At 41.8% G+C, this 13,867-nt stretch overlaps 2 protein-coding genes across 5 annotated transcripts in view; one reads left to right on the top strand and one right to left on the bottom strand.

The window, feature by feature from the left end:
• Positions 1-247, bottom strand: part of CDC123 (cell division cycle 123) — a 37,019-nt gene extending 36,772 nt beyond the window's left edge. Inside the window, exon 1 of the mRNA XM_009649445.2 lies at positions 66-247. Coding sequence (XP_009647740.1) covers positions 66-247 — 182 coding nt within the window. The remainder of the gene's footprint in view (positions 1-65) is intronic.
• On the top strand, positions 10-13,494 carry NUDT5 (nudix hydrolase 5). Of its 4 annotated transcripts, none has more exons than XM_035889152.1 (10): positions 10-834; positions 4,098-4,206; positions 7,815-7,882; positions 9,033-9,085; positions 9,755-9,862; positions 10,383-10,478; positions 11,490-11,591; positions 11,978-11,986; positions 12,718-12,771; positions 13,053-13,494. In XM_035889152.1, the coding sequence occupies exons 2-10, from the start codon at positions 4,144-4,146 to the stop codon at positions 13,187-13,189; spliced, it is 690 nt and encodes a 229-aa protein (XP_035745045.1). In that variant the 5' UTR covers positions 10-834; positions 4,098-4,143; the 3' UTR covers positions 13,190-13,494. The 4 variants fall into 4 exon arrangements, with proteins under 4 accessions (XP_035745045.1, XP_035745044.1, XP_009647751.1 ...); XM_035889151.1 differs by lacking the exon at positions 10-834 and adding an exon at positions 967-3,364; XM_009649456.2 differs by lacking the exon at positions 10-834 and having other exon boundaries at positions 967-4,206.
• Positions 13,495-13,867: the final 373 nt, after the last annotated feature.

The following is a 13,867-nucleotide window of genomic DNA, read 5'->3' as shown; positions in this document are numbered from 1 at the left end:
TTTTCTCTTGCTCTGCCTGCGCCTGTGTAAGATTTCCTCTCTGCAGCGCGGTAACGGAGCCCTACGGCGACAGAGCCTGCTCTCTCTCTCCTCCAGGCAGGGCTGCATTTCGTTCTGTTTTGGGGAGAGGCAAGCGATAACCGAGTAACGTGCTTTGTTTGAGCCCCGGGGTTCTGCCGTCGCCTCTGTGCCTGTGTGGGCCTGCGTGGAGGGCCGAGTCGTTGCCATCCGGTTGCTTTCCTCGCATCCGCCCTGTGGGGCTGCCTCCCCAAGCCCCCTCACTTGTCTGGAAGGTTGATGGCAACACGGAGATGCTGCTAACCCCCTTCTGCTGATGCGAGATAGTCGTTGTTGTTGTTGTTGTCTGTTCTGCGGGGCGAGAACCAGTTATTTTTCCATATTTTATTTGGTGCTGAGCAGGTCATCCGCGCTGCTAAATGACAAAAATGAAACCTTTCCCCCACTTTTTCCTTCTCTCCCGTCAACTTCTGCTAATTAACTGATTTTGTTGGTAGAATCCTGTTGCTGAAATGCAAGTGCACTGACTGATGGTAACGAGTTTAAAGTGACTTAGAAGCTTTTAGTGACGTTTATCTTCAGCGCAAGTATCTCGGTGTGCTGCTGGTTAAATCGCGCATGAAGCACTGCCAGTGTCCCTTCGGCACATTCTTTATAAGAAACCCTGCATTTTGGTTTTTTCTTGAGCTTGCCTTAGGACACCATTGCTGAGCTCCCATTAAATCTGGTTGTTGTTGTCTGGGATGCATAGTTTGGATCAGAGAATTATCTTTTAAGAAGTGATTTGGAAAAGCGAATCCACCAGTCGTGGCTTGGGTAGGTTAATGTAACTCCCCGATAGCTTGGCTGCTCTCTAAGGTGATTCACAGGCCTCAGTTGGCTTAAGATTTTAACTCCTGGGAAGGAGAATTTGGAAACTGTAAAATGGTTGGATGTTGCCTTGAAAGGAAGCAATGGGAATAAAGTTATACCTTTTATAAATGGTACGCCTTTTTCAGCTCCGAGTTTGACCTCCGTATGAGAGAAACGGAGCATGTAACATGGTTTGCCAGCAGTAGCCTGTAATACTAGCCACAAAAATCATCAGAGAAGGGAGAAGCAAGCCAAGCTTTTTTTTTTCCATAACTGATAGTTCAAGTGCTGTCGATTTGTGCTAAGAAGGCTGATAAATTTGGACACTCGGACATACCCTTAAAATTGCACTAATGACTGTTAAAAATTTATATTCATCCAGTTCATGTAATCCTATGTCAGGTTCCCAGCTGCTGTGTGAGCTGTGTTGCATTTTTAACTCAAATGATGCAGTGGTAGTTTTATGAGATGGAATAACCTTCCTGTCTGAGGGCTGTGAGACAAGGTCTGTTCTGAAACCTGACGTAGGGCTTTAGGAACACAATATTGTAGCGTTCTGTTTAATTTTCAGTTGCAGCTAATTTTGTTTACAAGCAAAAGGTGTTGCCATCCTTCACAGTACCACTAATGTGAGGTACCAGAATTGCAGCCTTCATTTAAACCAAATAGTATTTCAGCTTTCTGACTGTAGAAAATCTGACTTCTAAACAGTCAACTCGATTTGAAAAAAAATACTTTTTTGATGGAACTTTTAAAAAATGTCACTCGTACATAGAGTTATTGCACCCACTTGTGGAAGAGATCAAGATTACAGAAGCTAAGCTAGATGAGTCTTCCTCTTATTTTTGCCTATTTTAGATTTTAGTGATAATTCAAGCCACTGAAGCTGTATAATTTTTTGTTATTTTGAGTTGCAAGCCACCCTTCAATCTCTGTGCTGCAGAAGAGAGGAAGCTGTGTTGTAAACAGCTTCTGCCATGAGATGAGGTTCTAGTAACTGAGATAGGTGAGCATTAATACTGTTGTCCAAACCATTACTGTAGCTGCTTGTGGGATTTAGGGTACCACTGTAGTAATCCAAGTTTGAGGAAGATATGCTGATACTTGCAAGCTTATGTAGAAGGGTTAGCATGATCAGTGGAACAGGATTTCCTGTGCAGGGAGACTAAAAGAGCAAGACTTACTCAGCCCAATCAAAAAAAAAAAAGAAAGTTTCACAAGGATACGGGTCGCTAACTACTCTCTTGATAGGTTTGTATTGTGAGTCAAAAAGGCTTGAATTCTTTCCAGAAGCAGGAGGTGAATTTGTTGTAGCTAGGTATGTGAGGGTTTTATATTTTTAAAGCTGGATAGTTCAGGCATCACACAGAGCCTCCCTTGACTGTTTCCTCTGGACGACCAGGAACTTCTTGGAACTGCCCTGCTGGGCTGCGCTTCTTTTCCATAAGTTTCGTGGAAAGCTTGATCTTGCATTTTGGGGTCACAGCAAGAGACCATGGCCATTGTCCAGCTACAGCTCTTAAATCCTAAGTGAAGAGAGTTTGAGACATTGCTGGCTCAAGAACAAATGGGTAACAGCTGACTGAACTAAAGTGGGATAGAAATTGGAAGATAAGCAAGTGAGGTTCTAGAACAGTTTTTCATACAAATACTAGTAAGGTAGATAGTAAACCTATATAGCTTTAAGATGGAACTTAATTGCTGTAAGAAAGGATTATAGAACATATTTTTGAAAGAACAGAATTGGGTTTGATAGGTCAGGGTTCCTTTTCAGGACTTATGTTACATAAAAACAATTTGAACGTTTGACCACTATGACCTACTTCATCCAAGATGACTGCCTTGAGACTTAAGAAAGAGCCCCCCGTGTACATAATGAGGAAATGGGTTTACGTATGATAGTTTTAATTCTGCTGATAACCAGAAATATTTTGTACTACCTATTCCTTTTAGCTACTTTGTGGAATTAAATGCAAATCTAGCATGTGAGAAAGCAGATTGTTGCTACATGCTCTTAAATGTTTCACAAATGTGTAGTAGATGTTATCATAAAAGGATAAAGGTGAAGTAAAAAATGAAAGTGCTAAAATTGGGTAGAGGTGGTGATCACTCACTTCTGGTAGTGTTCATTGCTAGAGACCTCACAGAGCCTTACTGAACCCTAGCTGAAGTTAATGAGAAGGTTCCTGTTGAGTTTATGGAAAGTTTATGACCTTTGACGCTAAGAGTGATAGAGATCCTTGAGTTTATCTTGTCTCTCCTGGTGTTTAAACTGGTTTGCTTCTTTGCACTGTCTTTTTGCTTATGATTCATGCTGACTTTCAGGACTTCGGTATTGCAACTTGGGTTCGGAGATGAGCTTCCTTGGAATAAGGGTTTCTGTGCTGAAAGCACCCGTAGCTCTGCAGCGAGACAGGGGACTAATGGTGAACCTCTAATGCATCGTGTTTTTCTGCTGCCTGCTGTGCCTTTCAGCTAGAACTGGATTGAGAGAGTGAGTGGACAATCTTACCTTCCTAGGGACAGTTAGGATGCAGGCAGAGGCCTTGAGCTGCAGGTGCAGAGCCGTGTTTTGGGCATATGTTCAACTGCCTTTTGCACCGTGTTAGCCACATCATTCCCAGTAAAAGAGACTGATGTGCTTCGGCCACGCTAACTCTGCATGCCACCTAGACTTGCAACATGCTTTCTGACTTTGTATTTTGGGGGAAGGATTGAGTCATTTACGTGTTTATTTGTGGTGTGTGTAAGGGGGAAGCAGGTTCTAGTTCTGATTCTTTCTCAATAGCAGACAATTTTTACTGCTTAGACCTCTTGGTATAAGGTTTTTTTCCATTTTCACAGTGGAGTGCGTAGTCCTGTTGTGGTAATGCGGTGTTGACAGAGCACTTCACCCAGATCAGGATGAAACAATTTGTCTGAAATGGATCAATTTTGTCCCTGCGTGTGTCTGACCTTTGAATAGTTAAGGAGGGTGTCTTCAGCCAGCGTAGTTACTCGGCAGCTGATAGGACTATTACAAATAAGTCAGTCAGGGATTCGACCCAAACTTCCGCTTCTCCTTTGAATTATTTGGCTCTGAAACCATCAGGTGGAGCTGAAAATGTGAACTGCACGTGCCATTACATGTCCCTAACTTTCTGCAGCAAGTTTTATTTGTTGATTTAGAATGCAGAAGGGAACCTTTTAACTTTACTCTGAGAGCAAATATTGACTTTGTTTCATAGTAATCTGGACTTTGCACAGGAGGGGAAAAGCCTGACGTTCCTGAAAATGGCAGCTGAGACATCCAGAGAAGTTCCAAAAACTGCTAGACAGTTCGTCCTTAAAGAAGAGGTATAACATGCTTGGTTTTGACATGTTTTGTTGTTAAATGACAGTTACTTAAGACCGATCAGAATGTTTGCGAGTGCGGAGTAAGAAATGCTATAGATGCTGCAAGTTTGTAAAATCTAATCGAGAGACAAAACGCTTCCTGATGGTTAGAGAGTTTAAAAAAGGTGGCATTTCTCTTCGTTGAAATAATTGTGCAACTTATTGATGGGGAGAGAGAAATCTACAGTGTTGCATTATTTTAAGCTTCTTTTTGGGGGAATTTTGCAGCTGTTTCTTGTGTTTGTTCAGACTGTTTTCAGTGTTCAGAAATAATGCTGATACCTCTGAGAGACTGTACAAATGGGTCGATCATGAAACTCAGCCTTGTTTTCTGTTCCTTTAAGATGATGAACCACTAAGAGTTGCCTTAATGTTTAGGATTGTACCATCTTTGATGCTTTCTGAAAGGCTTTGAATTTAGATAATTGTTGTTCTAAAGACATTAGTAAGGCGGTGGTAAGATTTTTTCAAAAATACTGTGCTCGTGTCTTCACAGAATCAGAAAAGATCAGGTCCTGAGGGAGGAATTTGGGGATGCTTCTGGGTGCTTATTAGAGCATTTTCACCCTAATTTAAACTGCCTATACTTGCTTCTGTTCTCTTTTAAGTGAATTCTTAAAAGTTAATCTTTGGTGTTAAAAGGCAGGTTTGGCAACAGCGTCACGCTGTTGTAACACAAATGTAGTTTCTTTGGAATGAACACAGTTTTGTAACTTCTTTAGGTTTCAAGGTACAAAACTTTTTCAGGAAAGAAGAGACTCACATTGTTGGGATATATTTATGGCTTTTCCCCTTAGGTGTTTTTTTAATATGAATATTTCTCAAGCATAGAGCGTTTCATTTTTGTAAGCTTTTTGGGTTTTCCGTTAAGACCTGTGGTTTTGCAGGTAACGTTTTCATTATATTCTCTGGGTTTTGGTTTTTTTTTCCCCATAATGTCTCTTAGTTCTTCTCCTTTGGAATATTGTACTCTTTGGTACATTGGAAGTTTGTAATTAGATCTTGCATATTTTAAGCTATTTAGTTTTTTCTGTCATTTTGTGGGATTAATACAGGAGAGCGTTTACCGTGCCTCTGCCAGTGGCCCATATATTAAAAGTGGTTCTGTAACACTTCAGTAACTACGTGGTCTGGTGTTGGAATATCTCCTTCCATGAAAGTAGTGGCTAATCTTATTTCCTTCTTTCCATTTCTGGGAACCCACAGTCAGGCTGTTGTAAGCAAAAGCAGATGCTATTTACCCATCAAAGTAATAAAGCAATAAAAATAGCTCATTCTAAACCTGAGTATGGTAAATGCAACACATCCTGCAAAGTGTCCTTAGGTCGGGCCCAAGTAGGGGATTTAGCAAAGCAGAAGTTACGCTTCTGGGCCAGCTTCCGCAGGTTTGAATTGTGCACCCAACGAGGTGGCTGACAGAGTTCTTTTTCTTCTAGGGAAACCTGGCAACTTTCAGTTTTCCCACCCTGTAGGCTGTTAGCATCTAGAGTTTCACCAAACTTCAGAGGATTGTGGAGCACTTCCATTGTAAATATTTATGCTACATGTCCTATAGTAATTTTTAATTATTGCTCTATGACAGTAGAGGCCAAAGGTGTACTTAGAAATATCTAATTAAAAACAGGACACTTCGATGTTGTTTGTTTTGTATACATAAACCCCACTTTTTTTCTTTTTTTTTCTTTTTTTTTTTTTTTTTTTTTGGAGTTTGTGTAGGTTTAATTTCTTACAGACTGGGGATTTCTTTTTCCTCAAGGATTCCTGGGGACAGTGATATGGTTCTGATTTTGGCCATTTTGCCCTTTCTCCTTAGCAAACAATAACTTGATGAGAGGGGTAATGATCCGCCAGTTCTGTTGAATGGTGCAGCAATATGCGACCACAATCAATAATCTAGTCTTTTGTGTTCTCTGCAATGTTTTAAAAAAATTCATTAACACAAAACATCTGGTTGTGTTTACTTAACTGAAGTATATATATTCCTCTCCTTGGACAACCAATGGAACTTGATTTTCAGCTATTTCTCTTTTGGATCTTCCTGTACTCTAGTTCTGCAGTGATTTGGGAGTAAATGCAAAGCTATTTAAAATAAAACTGAATGCTTCCGAATGGAATTACTTCTTCTACCTGTAATGAGCATAATATACTTCATCTTCTCCTTTCCTGCTTTTTTGTGACCACAAAGCCATTAGAAAGCCCTTCTGAGAACACACAGCTCTCCTTTTCCAATTGCTGTTATGTGGAAATGCTGTACTTTCCATAACAAATGTCAAAACTCCTATATGTAAAATACGTGTAACCTCGTTTACCACCATAGGAGTGCTATTGTTAGTTCAATTGCCTATCAAAATAATTGTTCTGAAGAACACATTTTAAGAATTACTTGAGTTCATCCAGCTCAGTTATAATTCACTGGACACCTGAATCACTTCTGATTTGCCTTCTGCCTCCAGCTGATGCTGTGCTGCTGTGCTTCTGTGCTCTAGTGGTAGCTGCGTTCTACATTTCATGCCTCTACATTCTTTTTTTTTTAGTTGGTGAATCTCTTGGTTTTAAGTTCAAGCTCTACATGGCCACATGGGCCCTCTTTGCTCCTTGCCCTGCACTAGGGGATTGTAGTGTGCCAACCACACGAATTCAGCCTTTTGCTACAATTTAATGCTGCTTTGGGTTTGTTTTTTTTTTTTCTCAGATTCTCTTTCCTCCTTGGTTATCAGCAGTGTGTCTCGTTAGACAATAGGAAGTGATTCGTTCCTCTTACTGATTACTTCTGATTTCTGTGGTCAGACCTATGGCCAACTTTATACAAAATTCTGGAGATAAGCTTCCTGTCTGACTATACCTTTACCAAAGCTTAAAATACAAGTTACACTGAAAGAAGTAAACTGCTGAGCTAATACCCATGGATTTTTCCCTTTTAAAGGAATTACATAAAAGATGAGTAAACATCACAGGGAAAAATAAACTCATCTAGCTCAGAGAAGACATTTTGTAATGATGTTAATGCCAAGTACTCAGTCAGCAGCTCTGAGAAATCCGAAAAGGGCAGGTATGTATCACTGCTTGCGGTTACAGAAAACAGCAGTTACACAAGGACATAGACTGCAATCACGGCAAGAAAAGTTTCAAAATAGTTTGGATTTCAGTCTTGCATGCTTAGTGATCAGGCTGTGCTCTCTGGTAGGTGGGCACTCGTAATCACCAGCATAGCTACAGCCCGTGCAGACCAGCAACCCTTTTTCAGCTGAAACGTGAACTTTGCAAAATCCTTCTAAAAAGATGAGGGCTTCCCAGTACATAAAATCCCACTGAATTCATTGAAACATGATTATAAAGTCACATTAAGAAAAGGTTTTGGGCTTATTTTCTATTCCTATTCAAGAACTTGGAGTAAATGTGTTTTTCCGCAATAGCTACAGGAATGTTGTTGCATGTTTCAGCATGTATTTTGATGCTGAGATTTTGTCTTCAAAAGAATCCAAAAATAGTTGTGTTGTTTTTCCCCTTAGCATCCGAATATCTTTGGGATTAATCTTATAATGTATTTAACAAAGAATTCTTTATTGTAGGTAATTGTAGAAAGAAAATGGTTGAAGCTTGAAGAAACAACTTACACTGATCCCTTTGGTAAAACCAGGTAATTGCCCCTCTGGCTTTCCAGATTCCTATAATGTTCCCAACTGTGCGGACTAGCCCCAGGCTAGAGAATATGAGCATTACAGACCTATTGCTTAACAGAAGATGAGATCTATTCATTGTAGGATTCCTTTACAATTTGTACTGTTCAGAGAACAACAACAACAAAAAAATCTTACTCTTGGCAGATGTGCTAGCCTGTAGGATCAAATTTGGCTCCTAAATTCTTCTGGGCCCATTGGACCCTGGTTTGCCTTGCATTTTCTGTTCCTTGTGAAGACGCTATGCAGAAGCAAGTTCTAGCTACGCAAATAAACCAGGATGATCAGAGAGCCCCTCCCTCAGCTTTTCTGGTTCTTCATTAAGGGTTGCTTTTTCTCTGCCGATGGTGCTGGATCTTGCATACTACTGACAAGTAACTGTCCTCTTGTATATTATCACTGTCCTCTTTTATATTGTCACGCCTGCCCAATTCTTTTCCGTGCTTTAGTTTTGCTGTACCTACCTAGATGCGATGACACGGCTTTGCTTCCCTCCTCTTCACGTCTTAGATTCTGTACTGATCACTTTCTCTAGTGCCTCCCAGTTCATCAGCAAAGTATCCTTTTAAAAAAACAGCAAAGATTAGAGCTTTTGTGAAAGGCTTTTTATTGCTGGTTTTACTCATCCCATTGCTTATTTTGAGAGAGAAGCTTTGGTCTTCCTTGCCTACGTGCTCCTCGTGTGCTCAAATAACTGAGCTGAGAGTTCACAATAACTTACGCTATAAACCTTGTGCAAAACCAAGGTAAAACAATGCACATGGTTGTGTTACAAAACTGTCTTTCAACATCTGGCATGTTTAATATATGAATTCCTTTATTTTGCACTTTTCCAGGATCACTTCTGTAACTTACCTGTTCTGTGACAATCATTTATGTCTTTCTCTCTCCCTCCTTCAAGCAGGCAAGCCTGAATTATACTACAGACATTTTATAGTGTCAATATGTGACAGGGCTTGCCTAAGGCCAGCTGTTTTCTTCAGGGGTCTCACTCTGTGGTTGTGTATTCTGCTTTTAAATGACAGTAGCAAGCGTAGGCGAAGACTTACAAATAAAATTGGTATTGTTCCATTTAATGTATTCATTTGTTCTTTTCTCTCCGTTAAACAGAACTTGGGAAACAGTAAAGCGTACTGGCAACAAAAAGGGCATTTCAGCTGATGGTAAGACATGGGTCACTTTTTTGTTTGCATTTTTTCCTGTGAAAGTTCTGATAAACTCACAGTGCAGAGTTATTGCCAGTCTGTTTCTGAATGACTGAGGCTGTGGAACAAATAGCTCGGCAGAGCTTGCTGTACCCCTGAGCTAACGAAATGCTAACTTAAGTGCTGAAGAATCAGAACCTTACTGGTAGGAGTGTTTTCCCAGGATCATTGTCTTCACTTTAGAATGACGGAGCGATTTCGGAGATGTTGATGGATGCCCTGACACAGAGTAGGTGAAGTGGGTCTGCTGCTGGGGACTAAGGATATGGTTCTCTCTGGGCAAAAGAGGGGATGTGTTTTAGCCACAAAGGGAATGTAGGAGCGGGTTCCATCTGATGGCTCCCAAACCGTCCTTGCAGGCAAGAGAGCCCTTCCCTAGATATTGGTGGGCTTGGTACGTGTGCCTCTCGTTTGCTGGGGTACTTTGAAGATCCTGGTTTGGGCTTTTATCTCGCACAACATGTGATACAAGGAGCTTAAATTCATAGGTCAGGATTCTGGAGCAGGCATTTAATGTTTAATGCTCAGAGTAACAGTACTTGGGTTCCTTTCCAGATCTAGCACTAAATACTCACCTTCTGCTATACTCAAATCCTATGTGCTTGTCTCTTCCGTTGCTATTTGTAGGTGTAGCAGTGATAGCTGTACTACAGAGAACTCTCCACTACGACTGCATTGTCCTAGTGAAACAGTTCAGGCCCCCAATTAACGGCTATTGCTTGGAATTTCCTGCAGGTGAGTGACTAAACATTAAGATGAGTCGCATAAAGCTGACAGTTAAGTGTGTTCAGATGTGCTTGGAGTGTCAGTCTTGGTGATGTAGCTCCAAGCAGAAAACAGTGGTGGTGAGCTGTTCAGAAAGAGGAATATTTGGTCATGAAGAATACAAAATAAACATAGTTCATTTTAGCAGATTGGAGACATTTTGTGCAGTGTAGCCTGTTAGTAGAATATTGCGTTTCCCTCCACCCCTCCTTTCTGTAAGAGCCAAAGCATTTGGCTTCTTTCCCTGATGAAAATATTAATGCCATTTTGTGGAAGGTCGCATGCTCCTGTAGGTGGTCCTTTGAAGACAAGGGCAGCAGCGTGATGAATCCTGGAACTGGAGTCCTTCCTAACGCCTCAGTTTATCCCTCTGTAAAAATAGGGCAGTGGCCATTTTTCACCTTGTGTAAAGCTGGATTAGATCTTGGGAATGGGTATTGTGGTTAAGTGCTAACTTTTTAATTATTTTTGTGTATTATTTCTCTTACAGGCCTTATTGAGGAAAATGAGACTGCAGAAAGTGCGGCATTGCGAGAGTTGGAGGAAGAAACTGGGTACAAGGGGGAAGTCGTTGAATGTACTCCAGGTCTTTGCTTTTTTTTTTTTTTTTTATTTATTTTTCCAAAGCTAATTCTGTCTGTGATGGGCGCTCTAAATGTCTAAAATGCTCAAAACCAAAGAAAAAACTATGCAGAAAAGTCTATGCAGGTTAGCAGAGTCCTATCCCATGGCTGTCCCAATGAGGCTTTGGTCCTCTACACCTCAGATGCTGAACTCCTGTTAAACACGCAGGACTGAAGTAATGGTTTGATGTCTACAGGGGATGACTTTGCTATTAAGACCCTTTACACAAAACCCAGTTATTCAGGCTGTGACTTGGCATGTTGGTATAAAGATCTAAATTGCTGGACTTAATGTGAACAACATCTGTGAATTTAGGTAGAAAGAAAAATAGCAGCATGATGCAGTCCAAGTGGAGGTCACCCTCATGGCTGCTGTGGGGAGGTGACGGTACCCAGGTTCTCCAACCAGAAAGGAAAGAATAACTGTAGTAAATCCAGAGATCCTTTGGAACGTGATTGTTGCCAATCCAATGCTTCCTACATAAAGCAACATTAAGGCAAAATGAGGATAATAAATAAAACTTGAGAAGGTGGGTAGAAAGGTGAGGCAACTTGCCTATGATTTCAAGTAAATGTCATTATGGTTGAGACTTGGCTCTTGATTATCCGGTACAGCTGCGTGCTGGGGACCGAGAGGGGTGGCAAGAGGTGATAGCCAAGTTAGACTCTGACGGGCCGAGGAAGTCTATAAGGGAACTACAGTTTACACTTTAATCTTCAGTCTGTGGAATGGAAAGTAAACCTTGGTGCTGAAAACAGGTCTTAGAAGGCAGTTGTAAAAGAGCTGAGAGTGGCAGAAACATGACTTAAGAACACGTGAAACCAAACTTTTCACAACTCTTCCAGCATGACCTTCTGCCGAATATATGTTCTTCTGTTGTATCAGATACCTTTTTGTGAAAGCTTTTGTTAAAATGTCAAGGCCCCTGACTTCTGCTTTTGAAAAATTAACCTCTACATGTCCTTGTTGGCAGCTCTCTGCTTGGACCCAGGTCTGTCAAACAGCACGACACACATTGTGAGCGTCACCATTAATGGAGATGAGGCTGAGAATACAAGACCTAAGCAAAAACTTGGTGAGTTTTGTACTGCTTATTTGAAAATTCTGAGAACAAAGCAGTCGGTTTAAAAGCACTACCCCACCACTGCATCTCTTCTGTCCCAGCTGATTCAGGGGCTGTAGGTCCTGCAGCCTTGATAAGCAGAGCTGTGTTTCTTTGCTGAAGTCACTGGGGAGGCCCAGATGTTAAGTGTCAGGTGTTGGCAAGCCCAGAATGAGAAATTCAGGTGCCAAACCTCAGCAAGAGCCATAACCACTTGTGAACCCAGGTGTTCCTCTTAGGGCTTGACCCTGGAAGCAACAACAGTGCACACATGATCAGTCAGCCATCAAAGTGCTTTTTAGTTGTAAACTCAAGCGTATTTCAAAATTCTTAACTTACTTTTTCTTTTTTCCTTGCAGATGATGGAGGTACGTTACGTAGCTGTGCTCACAGTGACAGTAAGGTCAAGTGTGATCTTCGTAGGGCAAGTTGTACTTAGGAAATGTCAGTTAATGCTGGTTTTTATTGGGGCTTGGTTAATCTCCTGACCTAATCAAACATGCATGAGATTGCCTTTGGCCTGGACATGAAAATTCCTGCGGGGCTTTATCGCATCTGTGATCTTCAGGTATTGCACCTAGAGCACCAGAGTCTCTGTGAAATACAAACTGCTGAATCCACAATGGCCACAGATCAAGCCCCAGAGACAGCTCATTCAGCTTGGCAGGGCAGGTGTAAGTCCACACAAATTCATCAAGAACAAAACCTCTGTGCTGGTTTGGTCTTCAGGTGCATCTGCAGTCCGTTACTGTACCAGTATAAGCCAAGCCAAAGTCCACTTAACAGCATGTGTTCTGTTCTCAGAAGGGAGAAGGTCTCCTTTCAGGAGGATTTTTGTCCCCCAAAGCTGTCAGCTACACTGTGTCTTTTCCCAGCTCTTTCCCACTTTCTTTCTACCAAATATGTTTTTTAATGACCCCAGTCTCTGCCTTCCCCCATGTAATCAGCCTTGTTGTAATGCGTGGCGGCTTTGGGGTGGTGATGAGCATTAAGCCAGTTTGTTCCCCCTTCCAAGTTGTAAGAAACAGGACGCTGTTTCAGTAGACTTCCTCTACTGTTTGCTAAATTAAAGGCGCATAACTTTTTTCTTCTCTCCTAGAATTCATGGAAGTTATTTCACTTCCAAAGAACGACCTACTGCAAAGAATTGATGGTAAGAGCTTCCTGACACACTCAGTGCACTGATGTGAGCTTCAGGAAACCCTTCTCATAGCTCCTTGGGGCATTTCTGACCCTGGAATACTGTATCTTAAACAAAAAGCTCTGAGAGACTTGGCCAGGTAACAGAGTCAGTGATAGCATTCGGTGTTGGCATTGAGAATTCAGGTCTGGAATGCTACAAGTCTTCATTTTAGTAAAGGGCTTGCATTTCTGTAGAGGAAGAGTTTTAACAGCATCTCATACTTTTCTTTTTCTCTTCTCCCCCCCCCCCAGACCTCCATAGCAGAAGAACATATTGCAGTGGATGCCAGGGTTTATACTTACGCGTTGGCCCTGAAGCGTGCAGCAGAAAAACCGCTCCAAGTTCCTTTTATGAAGTTCTAAAACTCGACGATGAGAAATTTAGCTGAAACCTGCCCGGTTCAGATGGCTTACAAGTATGACTCTTCCTGTAATAAAGGTCCTTTGCTTTACTTGTAGAGCAAAAAAAAGTATTTTTCGGAATGATTACGATATTTTTATCTGGAATTATGTAACTGACAGAGTGCATTTCTTCTAACTGCTCAGTCCATCAAGCCTTGACAGAATAATCGTAATAAAAATGCTGTTTAATTTTCAGCACGGCTCGCTGCTTGCTGTGTTCATCACTGCACTTAGGTTTCAGTGTAAGGAAGATGCTGTAACTAGAGGTGGTGGTGTAGCGCCACCTGTTCGAACCGAGGAAGGGCGCACCTCTCTCTTGCCTGCAAGCAGCATCATTCCCAGGACTGTAGGTGATTTTCTGCAGCTGGAGACACAACAGCTGCACTTCCTTTTTTGGAAGTATGGGCTGGATGAGTGGACAGTGAGGTGGATTGGGAACTGGCTGAATGGCAGGTCAGAGGGTTTTCTGATCAGCGGGGCAGAGTCCAGTTGGATCCCGGTAGCTAGTGGCGTTCCCCAGGGCTCGGTACTCGGCCCAGTCTTGTTCAGCTTATTCATCAATGACCTGGACGAGGGGACAGAGTGTACCATCAGCAAGTTCGCTGATGACACAAAACTGGGAGGAGTGGCTGATACGCCGGAAGGCTGCACTGCCATTCAGTGGG

This window comes from Egretta garzetta, unplaced genomic scaffold (assembly GCF_000687185.1).
Source record: "Egretta garzetta isolate BGI_Z169 unplaced genomic scaffold, ASM68718v1 scaffold291, whole genome shotgun sequence".
NCBI classification, from domain to species: domain Eukaryota; kingdom Metazoa; phylum Chordata; class Aves; order Pelecaniformes; family Ardeidae; genus Egretta; species Egretta garzetta.
Note: the sequence above shows the minus strand (reverse complement) of the source record. Positions and strands in the feature narration are given on the sequence as shown.

Bases quoted from the DNA above. Each gene is read 5' to 3' on its own strand.
- NUDT5 (XM_035889152.1), top strand. From the start codon at position 4,144: ATGGCAGCTGAGACATCCAGAGAAGTTCCAAAAACTGCTAGACAGTTC. The intron at 10,479-11,489 runs GTCTTTGCTTTT...CCTTGTTGGCAG, and splicing joins AGTCGTTGAATGTACTCCAG to CTCTCTGCTTGGACCCAGGT. The intron at 12,772-13,052 runs GTAAGAGCTTCC...CCCCCCCCCCAG, and splicing joins CCTACTGCAAAGAATTGATG to ACCTCCATAGCAGAAGAACA.